Raw genomic sequence first — 15,226 nt, 5'->3', positions numbered from 1 at the left:
TATCGATTTAATTATCTAATTATTTATTCTTATTTCATGTTAGAAATTGGTTGCAAGAATGATGAGGACGATAAGGATGATGTTTCTTCGATTACTTTTTAGGTTACCTTCCTTTCTAATTGTTGACAATTTAATTTAGCTTACAATTTATATTTTGTTATAAAATTAAATATGTTGATTGATTAATGTATAGATATTTTGGTTGGTGATTATATTTTGCAGGTTTTTGGTGTTGTTGGTGATGTTATTTTTTGTGTTGTTTTGTTCTTTTTTTGGTCTTTTTTTCTTTGCTACTTTTGTCATGTTTTATTGTTCTTTTGCAACTATTTATTATGTTATCTGTTGTCATTTTTAATATTAATTTGATATTGTAAAACTTTTGTTTTGTTACTAATTTGGTTATTATTTTAGTTCTAATTTGTTTCAATTTTAATATAACTATTTTTTATTATATTTTCAATTTATGTATTATTTTAAGAATTATTTTAGTATCATTTTTATTAATTTTTGTTTTAATATTTGTTTTATGTTTTTAAATGTATTTGATTTATTATATTTTAAAGTTTTCTATTTAATAAAAAAAATTAATATGGTCGGGTCGGTTTAGCTCATTTCTGCCTACCAATTTTTTTCTGCGGGCTTGGAAAATTTTCTAGGCCCATATTTCAAGCCGGGCCGGGCTCGGGCTTTGGAAACGGGCCTAGAATTTTCCATGGGCCCGACTCGAACCTAGCCTGGCCCGGCCCATGCATACCTCTATTTGTCACTTAATTGGTTTAATTACTAATTTAATCCTTTGACTTTTCTTTATTCTACAATTTAACTTTCAACATTTATTCAATCTAGTCATTTCACTAAATTAGTCTTAATTTAAACTAATTCACTTAACCAAAATATAATTAATCACACTACTAACTTTGTAAATATTTCTAATAAATATTTACGGATTCATTTTGCGGAAATTATGACCCGAAAATTCAAATTTTCAACATTCGTAAACTTTGGGTCGTTACATAAACAGTTACGCAAAATCGAGCCATAAAATTTTGTTCAAATTTAGAACTTTTCAATTTCATGCAAATTGTCCCTTATAAGGGCCTACGAGGCCCAAAACATATGTCAGAAGCAACTCGGAACTAAATCAAGAACTTTAGAAAAACTTTGGGAAAAATTAGGTAAATTTTCTTATTTTGGAAAGTTACACGCCCGTATGAGTAGGCCGTGTGGTCATACACGCCCGTGTGGTTTGAGACACGCCCGTGTCCTCAACCCGTGTAACTCTCTGACTATGACGTCATCATCCAAAATAAGGTCACACGGCCAAATCACACACCCGTGTGCTTAGGCCGTGTAGTGAATTAAATTCTAAAATCAGGTGCAGACTTCACACGGCCTGAGCACACGCCCGTGTGGTTTGGGACACGCTTGTGTCCTCAACCCGTGTAACTTTCTGACTATGACGTCATCATCCAAAATAAGGTCATACGGCCAAATCACGCACCCGTGTGCTTAGGCCGTGTGGTGAATTAAATTCTAAAATTAGGTGTGGACTTCACACGGCCTAGGCACACGCCCATGTTCTAGGGCCATGCCCTTCACACCGCAGAGACACACGCTCATGTCTCTGCCCATGTGTTTACTACTGGGCATTCTGTTTTGCATTAAATAGGGTGTAGGGGACACACGGTCGGATCCCATGGCCATGGCTCAAACCGTGTGTCACACATGGCCTAGACATACGCCCGTGTGTCTACCCATATGGACAACTTTGAGGCTATTTTCCAAGCCATTTGTCACCCTTAAATACTCATTCACTCATTCATCTTTGATGGTATGCAACGTAGTATATTTAGTCACTCTCAACACTCATAAACATGATTAATCCATGCCTTTGATATGTCAACATATCACCTGTCCAAAACATCATGTTTTCATATGGCATTCCACACCAATTTCATAGTCATTCCTCATGTTAAACCTACTTTTAACTTACTCAATTATACCATAGTTTTGGTCATACTTATTAGCCATAGTTCATTCATTTAGCACATGTGTCATTCACCACACATCTCATCCACAAGCAATCACATCAAGCACAACACATTGCATGCATACATAATTGATTAGGGTTACAACCCAAATAATCAATATGAATCATATCACATGGCCATATACAAAATGAATCAAATATTTCCATAAGCCAACACATTTGACTAGACCAGTATGACATAAAACAAAAAGACCAAGTCCCTTTACATGCCATATTCAAAATGTTGAGACTAACTACACCCAAATGTCCAATTGATATTGTGATCGAGCTTCCAACGTCCTTCGATTCCCGAGCTAACTTGGGGATATTATAAGAAAATGGGATAAGAGAGGGGAGTAAACATAAAGCTTAGTAAGTTCACATGAAAATAAATAGCAACATGACCATATATATATAAATACCAATGACATAATATAGTTATGTGTTAACATAGATTCATAGGCATAATTCAAATTTGTAGACATAACTTACACATTTTCAACCTTACCAAAAGTTCATCACATACCGAGTTCATACATATGAGTTTTTCGTACATACCTGTACCAACTCGAATCACACTGTAATATTTCCTCATCATTGACTTACTTGTCGATTAACTCATAAGTTTATCTGTTGAACACTCGGAATACTATTGGATACACAGAAGACTTGCACATAGTGCTTCAAACGTAGCCACATGCTACATCATATCACAATCACACATTGCTCGTTCTCAAGCTAATCACGGGTCTGCTCACACAAGCTGACATTCAGGACGTAACTACAGGTACCTGCAACACATGCCGGGCTACCCAGCCACTAGTAGAATGTACAAAACTAGTACTCGGAGTCACATAATCACATATACACATAATCTCATGAGCTCATAATCACAGAGTTCCTAGTGACATGTCACTTGTATCCTAAACTATTCCTAAGGTTCAAACGGGATTTTCTCGATGTCACATCTTTGTCGAACTTATTTGCAATGTCATGTCATAGACAATAAACTCGTTCATACACTCGTCATAATAATTAAACATAGAGGTTCATACATAAATAAAGCATTCAAACAAGATATATCATTGCATTATTTACACACGATTTTACCTCGGTACAAAATATGGACAGTTAATTCGATTTAGTCCAAAATCTTGTTCGTTCCCCGGTCTAAGTCTGGACTCAGTTTTTCTTTATCTATAATAGCAAATTCAGCTCATTTAGTCATCACATTATTCAAATCAGTCCAAAAACTATATTTTGGCAAAATTATGTTTTGCCCCTAAACTTTCACTTATTTACAAATTAGTCCCTAGGCTAGTAAAATTAAATGTGTTTGTTTGCTTTATTACACAAGTCTAGTCGAACCTATACTATGCTCATGTTAGCCCACATTTTCCTTTATTTCACCTTTTTACTATTCATTTTTACATCTTTTACAAACAAGTCATTTTTATGCATTTCTATAAAAAATCACTTAGTAAAAGAAGTTAAACACACACCAGACTTTCATATTCTTCCATTAAACATCAAAATAAAAACATGTCACACATGGGTCAAATTTCATCCATGAACCCTAACTCAAAATAATGGTAGAAATAGCTAGATCGGTTGATAACAACTTAAAAAATGTAAAGAACATTAAAAATGGGACTAGGATGCACTTACTTTTGAGCTTGAAAGATGAACAAACCCTAGCTATGGTGACCCTTGAAATTTCGGTACAAGCAAGAAGAAGATGGACAAATTTTGCTTTCTTTTTCTCTTTTTAATCTTTTATTTACCAAAAGACAAAAATGCCCTTAAGGCCTTTCTTTCAAAATTTTCCTATTCATGCCCATTTTTGTCCAAAATTTTAAAACTTGGTCAAATTGCTATTTAAGACTTCTAATTAATAATCCAATGCAATTTCATGCTTGTAGCTTCTAGAACACAAGTTTTACAACTTATTCAATTTAGTTCCTGAAGTCAAATTGGACACCTTAAGCATAGAATTTCTTCATGAAAATTTCACACAAACATGTAATCATGTTATGGATCATCAAATAATCATAAAATAATTATTTCTATTTCAAATTTGTGGTCTCAAAACCATTGTTTTGACTAGACCCTAATTCGGGATGTTACAACTTGTGATGTTCAAAGTGTGGCATACCTTAATCCTGAGTGGATGATAGACTATGTATGCATGACTTGTATATTTTGATGTAAGTGAAAGCCTGAATTCAAATAGATAAGGAACCAAAAATTGGTATGTTGGGTATACAACTTTTGCAATATGTAGCGTCATTCACAACAATGGAATTCATAACCCGAGATATGAGTAAATGATATCCTCTCAATGGCACTACATGTTTGATGAAAAGTAAACGTGGCCAAAGTTCAGTCTTTTTTGTGATGAATGACTTGATTACTATTTGATAGTAATTAAATTTTCATGAAGAAAGATGTAATGGTTACCATGAGATAAAATAGGATCATATTGGGATAACAAATCTATCCTAAAGAGATTAAGGATATTCAATGAGGGTAATACACTTATGACAAGGTCATTGGATGAGCACTGGTTGAGTTGTTTTCGTAATGGTATGTCATTTGGGAAAGCTCAGTCACAATACTATAGTGGAATGACTTCGTAACTAAATGAATTTATAATTAATAGGTGAAAATTTATAACTTAATTATAAATCATTTTATCCTAATCACATATGTCCAATTGGTCCTTTCATTAGTTCGTTGAAACCAGAAATGAATTGCATGTTGAATCAAATGATAAGAAATGGATAGAAATAGTAAAAATTGAGAAATTTGAAACATTTGGAAATGAATGTGGTCTTCTCCAAAATGAAAATGAAAATTTATATTCAAATAGAAACAAATCAACAAAATTAACAACTAATGAGAAGGAACACTAAGACCCAAGCCAACAGGCTTACTTATACACCCATATTCTTTTATCTAACACCTTTATTAGACGAAATAAAAACGTTATTACCATTTAAAACATCTAAAAACAAATACAATAAAGTAAATCATTCAATGTGATTTACATGTAATAAGGTTACTTGAGAAAGCGAATGAGCCACCTTATTAGTCGATCGACGCACCCAACTAAAAGTTTAATATTGAAATAAAGTACTCAACATTAAACAGTTTGGAATTCAATAGTCAAACTCTGATTTGTAAACAATGGATCGATTCAAGACATGCACCATCAACACACAATCCAACTCAATAATGATGCGATCATAATGACTAGGTCTTAGCCAAGGCCTCCTAAATGGAAAAGGCCTCAGCTAACCAAGGGATAAATGTCACCCTTTCAAATGTCAAAAGCCCTTTTACCAAATCACCACGACTGTCTTGAAGAACTAGTCCAATCTCGACAGTTGATTCATCTACAAAAAAAGAAAAAAAAAAAAGAAAATGCATCAACATTACATTTGAACAACCTAGAAGGAGGTGGCTGACCTGACATCACTTGTAGTAGTTATTTAGGTTGTTTCCACACTTAACAAGTTTGTTTTCTAGGTATTTTATAATTAGTTATTATAGTTTTAGTATTAATAGGTTAAGATTAAAAGTTAATAAAATTAAGTGTTTTTAACATATTTTTTTTAGTATTGATGACCTATTAGGTGGATATGGGTCTTAGGTAGGTTTAATTTGGGTATTTAACTGTGTAAGAAGCTTAATTTTAGGCCCAATTGAGGTAGGAATTTGGGGCGAGTGATGCACAAGCTTCCCAAATTGTAAAAACATGAGAAAAATGTCCAAAGCCACAAAATGCCTTGTGTTGCATGACACACAATGTGTGTGATGCGACACACAATGTCTGTGTTGCAACACACAGCCTTGTGTTGAGCCACAATAGCTTTATGTTAAGCCACATCAACCTGTGTTGAACCATAAAGCCTAGATGTGGGCTACAAGCAAAGATGATGTTGACAACCACATTTTGGAAAATTCTTGGAGATTTTATTTCTTACTTGCACTCAAAGTATCGGGCATATATCGAGCATAAAGTGCACATCTTTTAGCCTATAAATAAGAGGCTTTTGTACACAAATTAGGGCATCAATCAATCAACCTATTCATCAAACACATTTTTTTTAGTTTTCTTTTCTTTTATATTTTAGTCTAAACTTTTTTATTCTGATGTGATGACAATAGTGAGCAGAGATTGCTCCGGCATCAAGCTTCAATAATATTCATGAGCATTCTCCTATCTCTTTCTTTATTCTTTTATTTATGCTTTGTTAACTTGATTAATTAACTGTCATATGAATATTATAATAATTTCTTGTGTTTATTTTATATATTGCATGATTCGTTTATTAAACTAATTAATTAAGCAAGTCGATTAATTAACAACATAATAAGGGTTAATAATAGGATTAGTGGATATAAATTATGTGTTCTTAAATTGTTAGGTTTGATAACCCTGATAAGTTATCATATGGGAGACCAGATCGGGAGATAAGTCAAACTGAGTAAATCATGGTTTATCCTAGCGGAGAAAGTGAGGTCGAAAGATAAGCGAGTATCCACCGATTAATTAATTAGTAGCGTCGGGTGGTAATACTAATTCATTAATAGCTAATTCATATTAAACTCCTAATTCTAAAGTTAGTTAAACTACTCTTTATTACTTAGGGATTTAATCGATCATGGGTTAGAGGCTCGCGTTGTCGACACTAGGAATAGGAAAGTCATTTAGGTTAATTTAGGCTTAATAATTTAATTAGTTTAATAAATCTATTAATTTGGACTAACACTACTAATTCGTGACTCGATTAGATCAATAATTTTTTTATGTAATTAATCTAATATTAATTTATCTAATCTGCAATCTCTGAGTACTATCCTTGAAATACTTACAGGTTTTCGTTGTAACACATGTCAAATTACAATTTGACCCGTACACTTGTAGACACCCCCGATTTAATTTATATATATTTTTGCTGTACAAGAACACGTTTATAGGCGGTCAGTGGCTGCCACCTCGGAGCCTCCAGCAATCCCTCTCTCACCCCCACCTGCCATCCCTGAGGTCGCTTGGGAATCAACTTCCAAATAAACAACATTTGCAACCATCCATTCTTGAATGAAACATTCGGCGTTATAAAGAACCTAAGATGGTGGTAGCTCATGATATTGCCATAAAGATAAGTTCCTAGCCAACTAGGTTTGCCACAACAACACAAGCCTCCATCACTGAGCCTCATTGTTCAACCTAGCTAGCAATCCTGACAAAAAATCCGATCATGTAACCCCATTTGTAGGCACTGTTGCTATAGTCCAAATAACTTGCGCCTTACAACAACGCAACAAGGCATGCTCAATGTTCTCATTCCCATCACCCTCTCTACACGCTTGCATAATGGGAATACCCCTTTTAAGAATCTAACTTTTAATCGGAAGAAAAAAGTGCAGATAGCGCCAAATAAAATCCTTCACATATGGAGGGATACACAAATGCCAAACTTGTTGCGATGACCTATCCTAAGTTAAAACATTCACATTCAAGTACAAGTTCATCACTAATCTATATTGACTATCAAAAGCAAAGTGCCATGCATATAAGATCAAATTTCAATAAAGTTAACGTTGAGTTTTTAAAAATGGCATTTATATTTAATAATATTATATTTTGAAAGGTTTTTATGATTTTGCAGATAAAATTTTTTATTTAGAGTTGAACTGTAAATGAAAACAAATTATACTATTTTTTAAAACAACCTAAGAATATAAAAAGTGGGAGCCCAAAAGGAAACTTTGTTCTATGTTTCTCAGTGTGTCCAACAAATGAAATTCCTCTCCTATTTATAAGAGATCTCATGTCTCTTCAATAGGTATCTACTTGATTAGTGACAACTCTTACTTAATTACCAAATGACATTATTTTTGGAGCACTTATAACTTTTCAATTATAACATTTGGAACATTATAAATATTTTGAAAATATTCCAACAATTATTACTCATCTTTCTAATGTCAAGTGTCGATGTATATAATTATTAATTATGTTTTATTTTATTGTAATACATATATAATAAATACGGTTTTCTTCATATTATTACATTAGTAACCAAAAGATGCGTTAAAAGATTAAAAAATTTACATTAATCCCAAGGGTGTGGAACAGGTTACATAAGTTAAAATCCTATAGAGGATTTGCGGTGCTTAAACTTTGCGTAGCTGGCCAAAGCCTTAGCAGCCATTAGTAGGTGCCTCCTCCTTGAATAGCTGAAATCTTTTTTGGTTTGCTTGATTGTTAATGCGCTCTCAGTGAAAGCCCTAATCGATATCTAGTGAAAACCTTGCTAATCAACCGCCTTATTCTTTTAGCGTTAGGATTCTTTACTCAAGTAGGACACTTTTTGTTAAAGATCATTCATCATTTAGCTAGCATTAGAGAAAATCCATGGCCTTTACGAGACCCCCAACTCGCATTTGTGTCTACTACTTTATACCTTAGGTTATAAATCATGGTGATATTGATCATTGATCATTTAGCACTGCGACAGGCGACATACAATAACTTATTATGATTAGAGTTGACAATCTTTTAAAACAGTTATAAATCATGTCGGTATTGTGAAAGTATGACTTGCTAAAAAATGAAGTATATTGGAGAAATTTGTATAGATTTTGTATCGAGAGTTTCTATCACTTATTTGTACATTGATAAACTTATTATTAGAAAATTTTAAAAAATTATTGAAAATAGAAATTGGTTCAATAGTTGGTTCAACTTATTTTTTTAGCTTAATTAAACCAATTTTGAGTGATTCACAAATCAACCGGTCTAACTCTTCAAATTGATATATCAATCAATTTCTAGTTTGAGTGACTTATCTAATCTAGTTTAAACAACATTGCTAAAGTATATTACATGATTATCAAGCCTTCTAATTGATTACATCGAGTCTCTCTTTTCTTTATACAAGCGAACAATTACATTATAACGGAGAAAAAAACAAAAGAATTTACATATATAAAAATTGAATCTTAAATTTCATGTCAATCAACTAAAAATCACGTAAATTTATTGGTGAGGCAATGATGTGATTGGCATACATAAAATTTTTACTAAATCAAGTCACTTAACCAGGCTAAGTTCCCTAGGAAGTGAATTGCTCGACTTAAAGGCAACTCCCTCCCACTTATATTCGCCATTGGCTTTCTATTTATAATCAATGAAAGGTCCCTGTGTATGTGTATGTGTATGTGTATATATATATATGTTCATCCTTCATCTTCAAAGAGTGTATATATACGTTCATCCTTTATCTTCAAAGAGTGTAACAAAGGTCAATGATCAATAACATTCGTGACCTTTAAGTACTAATTGAAACATTAATGACCGAATCGTAAACTTAAATAAACATTGCCCTTTTGATTATTAAGAAAAAGGAAAAAGAAATTTGGGCTAGTTTTGAATTATAAAATCAATAGTACAAGCCTGGTCTACGCAAAAATGGTGAAGTCATAATCAAGAAAAAGCCCTCATTGCCATTTGCCATTTGCCGATCGGAAATAGGCAACATTGGTATTAATATTGTCCCCTCTACCAAATCAATACATGTTCCACGATCCTTGATTCTTGATTTCTTTTCTTTTCTCTCTTTATATACTAATTAAAAAACCCCCAATTTTACATTCTTTCATGTTTCCCCCCCATTTTTAGGCAGAATCCCGTCTCCAGCATCTAGTCATAGGGGAAAAAAGGTAAAAAAGCATAGAGAAAAACTGAAAAAGAGAGCTGAAATTCTTTGTTATCATCAATCAAAGATACCCAATACTCTGTAAGACCTTTATTTTAAATTTCTGTTATTTACTGTTAAAAGATTCTTTCAATTGTAAGGATTCTTGCTTTCTTTCCGGGTTATATGTTCAATGATTATTTGAAGTGTTATCCTTTCTGGGTTCATTTTATTTTCTTGCATTTATCAATTCTCATTCAAAATGAAATCTGTTGGAATCCTTAAAATGATTTTGGAAGATGTAAATCAATTTGTTTATCCTTTTCTGATTTAAGATGATTTGTCATTTTCAGGAATTGGGTGTTTTGTTTAGAATCTTTTATTGATAACGGGATAAGTTGAAACTGAAATCTAGTGTTGTAGTTCTACATCTTAAGAGTTCATATATGTATATATCTTTGTGTGTGTGTATATACACACATACAAAAACTTGTACATGTACATATACATATACGTATTGCGTCTTATTAAATTCAAGCTAGCATTCATTTTCATGCCTTGCATCCTTCACAACACTGGTTAGGCTTACTTGGAACTTAGAAAGCCAACAATAATATATGGTTATATATCCTTAAGCTTATATATATATATATGTGTGTGTGTGTCTTATTTCGGTAAAAGTATCACATCCATTTCTACTGGTGAAAACTGGTCCTTGTATGTTATCACGAGCTACACGTGAGGGTGAGGTCACATCTAAATGTCTAATTATTCCATCAATCACGCCAGTTTTTAGTAATGGGTAAAATTTTTTAACAAAAAAATAATAGTTTACTCTTTGATCTAACGGATAGGGACTAATTTGCCCTTTTTTTAGTAAAAGGGAAAAATGCAATCTGACTCTTAATACAAGGGCTTCCATGGTACTTTTACCATCTTTTTTCATTCAAGCGAGTGTTTTTTTGGTGCCTTGTGTTCTTCATTCTACTGATTAGGCTTACTTCAAACTTAGAAGGCCAACAATGGTCCCTCTAATATTGAATTTTCAGTTTTGTTGCTAACCCTATGGTTTTGAGTTTCTTGTATGTTTATTGAATATCTATACATGAGACCTTACTGTTTCCCCTTTGATTTGTAGTATGGTATGGATTTGTATTAATAGTAGGTTAATTCTGAATGTACTGGTAGTTTGTTACATTAACGATAGTTGCTTACGGTTAAAATGGCCTAAATTATTGCTGCCTGAAGTTTTTCTTTCGTTTTCCTTTTAGGTTGTTTGTGTTGGTACGCAGCACTGTTTCTATTTGCACTTGGCAGACTGACTTTTGGGTTTTGACATTATGTTGTAATTCACAAGGTTCAGTTCCTACTACTCGAAAATGATGTTGTTTATGTAATAGCTTATGTTCCTTACATCAGCATGTGGAGTTTTGCATCCAAATGCATCGCTGGAACTGTTGGATTGAAAAATGATTCTCTAAGGCAAACGCGTGCTGCATCGGAATGTTCAGATGATGAAAGTTCTTCAGCAGTTAGCAGGGATGAAGGTTTAGATTGTCCGATATGCTGTGAATCCTTCAACATTGTCGAAAATGTGCCGTATGTTTTATGGTGTGGTCATACCCTTTGTAAAAACTGCATTCTAGGACTTCAATGGGCTGTCATGAAATTCCCTACTCTACCAATCCAACTTCCACTTTTCATCTCTTGCCCGTGGTGCAATCTCTTGTCATTTCGTCTGGTTTATCGAGGAAACCTCAAGTTCCCTCGGAAGAACTATTTTCTACTTTGGATGGTTGAGAGCATGAATGGTGATAGACTAATGTCTCATTCTTCATTCTCAGAAGATCGTCAACCGGACTTGTCATCTAACAACAGTTTACCCGTTGGAAACCAAGTAACTCGTTGTAACCATCGAAGGGCATACCACCATCATTCTGAGTCATCGGGATCAACACAAAATCGTACTCATCTTACCGGTTACTTCAATTTGGAAAGAATACACACTGTCCTTCGGAAATCTCTGGTGTTCTTTGTACATCTGACTGCCAAGTTCCCATTAATCATCATATTTCTCTTGATCATCCTTTATGCAGTTCCTGCTAGTGCGGCCATCTTAGCCCTGTACATACTTATAACCATTCTCTTTGCTTTCCCTTCGTTTCTTATCTTGTACTTTGCATATCCGAGTTTAGATTGGCTTGTGAAAGAGATCATCACTTGAGATGGTATCTGTTTCTTGTTCAGCAAGCATCATGATTGTAAGTTCACACTTTCATGCCATTTATTCACTCGAAGACACCATCAAATCTCCGAATTTGACGACTTTCTGCTGTCCCTAGGTTATATTAGTTCTTCAAAGCTCTCAATAAGTTGCCCCCTGATAGTTTTTTTCCCATTTGGGAACATTTGATTTCATTTCAACTCAGGCATGATTGTTTCGATTCTTATTTCTGGGATTTGATCGTCCAACAATGCCAACCAAAGTTTCAAGATACAGTAGGAAGGGCTCATGTATAATGGAGCTCTTATGCTTATGCTTGTACTTCTTTTTGGTATGAATGAAATCAATCAATTTTATGGATGAGCATGGCTTGATATATGGTTTGCAGGGTTCTATTTTTCGTTTTTAATCTATGTTCTAATTCATATGTACGGCATTTGAGTTTTTCATGTGTTTGGTCATGGTGTTGTAGAAGCTGATGATTTTAATTTTACTTTATGTTAGTTGCATGCAGGTATTTGTTAAGAATATGCGTCCAGTATGTGTATATTTAGGGGGTTTTATTTTTATTTTTTATTTTTATCTTGTGAAATTTTTTATTTATGCATGTGTTGAAAAATGAGTTTCAGGTTCCAAGCAAAAATTCTGTTACTTATTTGCAATTTTGAGTTTTAAATACAAATGAATTTGATAATTCTCAACCATTGAACACTGGTCGAATATATGTTCTGTATTAGATATATATTTGGATTTTAAAAGAATTAGGGTTGGTTTGGATGGGCAGTACGTTTACTTACGGTTAATGTAAAAATAGTGGTGGTGGTGAGATTAGATACTGTAGCGATACTGTAACGTGAAATAAAAAATAAGTTAAACGTACTATATCACACCGCACTTAATCGTTCATCCAAACCCATTATTAATGTTGAATGTATAGATATATATATATGGTTAAATTACTTTTCGAACTTAAATTTGGTAATTATTTTCATATTGGAGCCTCAACTTGTTTTGTCCAAGTTAAGCTTTAATTTGGATATTTGTTTTTATATTGGGGTTTGAAATTTTCTTTTTTGTTCAATTTAAACGTTAGACTTAATAATTGTACTTACATTAGAGCTTGTAGGAACAGCGTAATGAGGTAGCATTTAGAAGAGAGCCTTAAGAGGGGAGCTTGTAGAAATGAGCATGAAAAGGCCAACAAAGCAAGCTTGTACAAGTGAGCGTGAGGAGGCAAGCTTGTTGGAGTGAGCCTAAAGAGGCGAGCTTGTAAAGGTAAGCATGATGAGGTTAGCTATATATATATATATATGTATATAAGTAACACCTCTTACTTGAGCTTAGATCTAAATCCAAGTAAGGAATGCTACATTTACAAGTTGATCACTTCATTTTAGTTCTAAATTTTACATTGAAGTTCTATTCATCTTTTTTAAAGATTATTTAAGGCTTATCGAACCATTTTTAAGTTTTTTTCTAAAATTTGGTTGCAATCAGAGGTTGTTTGGGCTTGTACATGCCAAATTGAGCAAAAATAGGGTAAAATAGAGCACTTGTACCAATACAAGTTATACAAGAATTGATATTTCTTTGCATGGATCCTAAATCATGCTCAAAACACTCATTTTCATGCTATAATCAATCCAATTCATTCTCAAACATCCACCAACCAATTTAAACCATAAAACATCTCAAATTATCATATATATATATATATATATATATATATAATCATTTTATAGCTCAAGACAAAGCTCAACTCAGTTCATAAAGCTAACCAAATATTCAAGATTCACCAAGTATTTTCACTAGTAATATTAAACATATACTTTAATTAAACTTATGTAAATGCCATATTTTATACCAAAAGGTTAAATTCATACTTTCTTTCTAATCTTGGTGATGTGATAAGTTGTGTTGAGTTCACTATTTCAATTGGGAGCTTCAATCTGATTATTCATCTACATGTTAAACAAAAAGCGTAAGTTATTTTTCAAAAAGAACTGTTCTATAGGTAATTTTATGTTTATATAAAATTAACTTAAATCAAGTTTAATATTATTATATTGATAATAAATTTTATTTTTATTTTAAAATATTTAAAATAATTAAATTATTAATATAAAATATTATCCTTTTCAATATTATTAAACATACATATTTAATTATTTATATTTAGTCATTTAATAAATTACTAATATAATTAATATAATTTATTATTTTCATAAATTAATTTAATATTTTAATTTTATTTTAATAGTAATTTGTAAAATAATAATTTTAAATAATATTCTTCACATATTAATGAAAATATTCAATATTAATATTTTAATAATAAATATTTATTACAATTATAAATTTATTAATAATAAATTTTTGCAGATAAAGGTTAAAATATGTCATAAGTTTGTGTACTCCACAAATTTGTAATTTAGTCTCTATACTTTTATTTTTAAGAATTTAGTCTCTCTATATTTCAAATTTAAAATCAAGTCCAATTGTTGATATTGTTTTTTTTCAATTTTATTGATGTCTCATTTTAAATAAAACTAATCACTTGGTAGTCATGTAACTAAAAATGACGTAATGAATCAAATTTAACAAAATATTTTTAATATATGCAAAAATAATGTAAAATATAAATTTATAGATATAAAATAAATTCAATTAAACAATGAAAAGATAAGAAAATCTCAAAGGTATGTTTGTTTCATTGAAAAAATTTTTATGAAATATTTTTAAGAAATCATCAAACAATGTAAAATATTTTACAGATTCATCCAAACACTAGAAAATATTAACTTTTTTAAGAAATTAAGTCTTTTTTTAAAATTATTTTTCAAAAGTCATTTTAGTGAAACAAATGACACTAAATAACATTATTGTCTAGAATTTTAAGATAATAATATATTAAGCAATAACTTAAATAAAATTTATAAATTTAGCAAAAATTTTATTCATGAATCTATCACTTTGTTGTTTAACAAGTTTTGTTAATGAGAGTCACTTGCTAGGAATACTTAGCATCTCCATATGGTATTTATTTTATTGCCCATAGTAGACTTGAATATGATGGATGCATGGAACTATACAGGACAATTTTCACTTATAGGACACGCTATAGCACATAAGTGCATGGGACGAAGTGCTCCATCATTCTTATGGTATGCCAATTATATTTAATAAATTTATTGTCATTTACATTGACATATCAGTACACAAGATTTCAGGAGTATTTTATATCTCTTTAAATCTAGTCCTCAT

At 31.9% G+C, this 15,226-nt stretch overlaps 1 protein-coding gene across 3 annotated transcripts; it reads left to right on the top strand.

Annotated features, from left to right (window-relative positions):
- The first annotated feature begins 9,413 nt into the window (after window positions 1-9,413).
- LOC108456022 (uncharacterized) lies at window positions 9,414-13,340 on the top strand. 3 transcript variants are annotated; one of them, XR_008270988.1, is made up of 3 exons: window positions 9,434-9,840; window positions 11,010-11,095; window positions 13,080-13,109. XR_008270988.1 is itself a non-coding variant. In XM_053019346.1 (3 exons), exon 3 carries the CDS (start codon window positions 11,159-11,161, stop codon window positions 11,960-11,962), a length of 804 nt encoding a protein of 267 aa, XP_052875306.1. In that variant the 5' UTR covers window positions 9,440-9,584; window positions 9,723-9,840; window positions 11,010-11,158; the 3' UTR covers window positions 11,963-12,605. The 3 variants fall into 3 exon arrangements, 1 of the variants encoding a protein (XP_052875306.1); XM_053019346.1 differs by lacking the exon at window positions 13,080-13,109 and having other exon boundaries at window positions 9,440-9,584; window positions 9,723-9,840; window positions 11,010-12,605; XR_008270989.1 differs by lacking the exon at window positions 11,010-11,095 and having other exon boundaries at window positions 9,414-9,840; window positions 13,080-13,340.
- Window positions 13,341-15,226: the final 1,886 nt, after the last annotated feature.

This window comes from Gossypium arboreum, chromosome 9, assembly GCF_025698485.1.
Source record: "Gossypium arboreum isolate Shixiya-1 chromosome 9, ASM2569848v2, whole genome shotgun sequence".
NCBI lineage: Eukaryota > Viridiplantae > Streptophyta > Magnoliopsida > Malvales > Malvaceae > Gossypium > Gossypium arboreum.
Note: the sequence above shows the minus strand (reverse complement) of the source record. Positions and strands in the feature narration are given on the sequence as shown.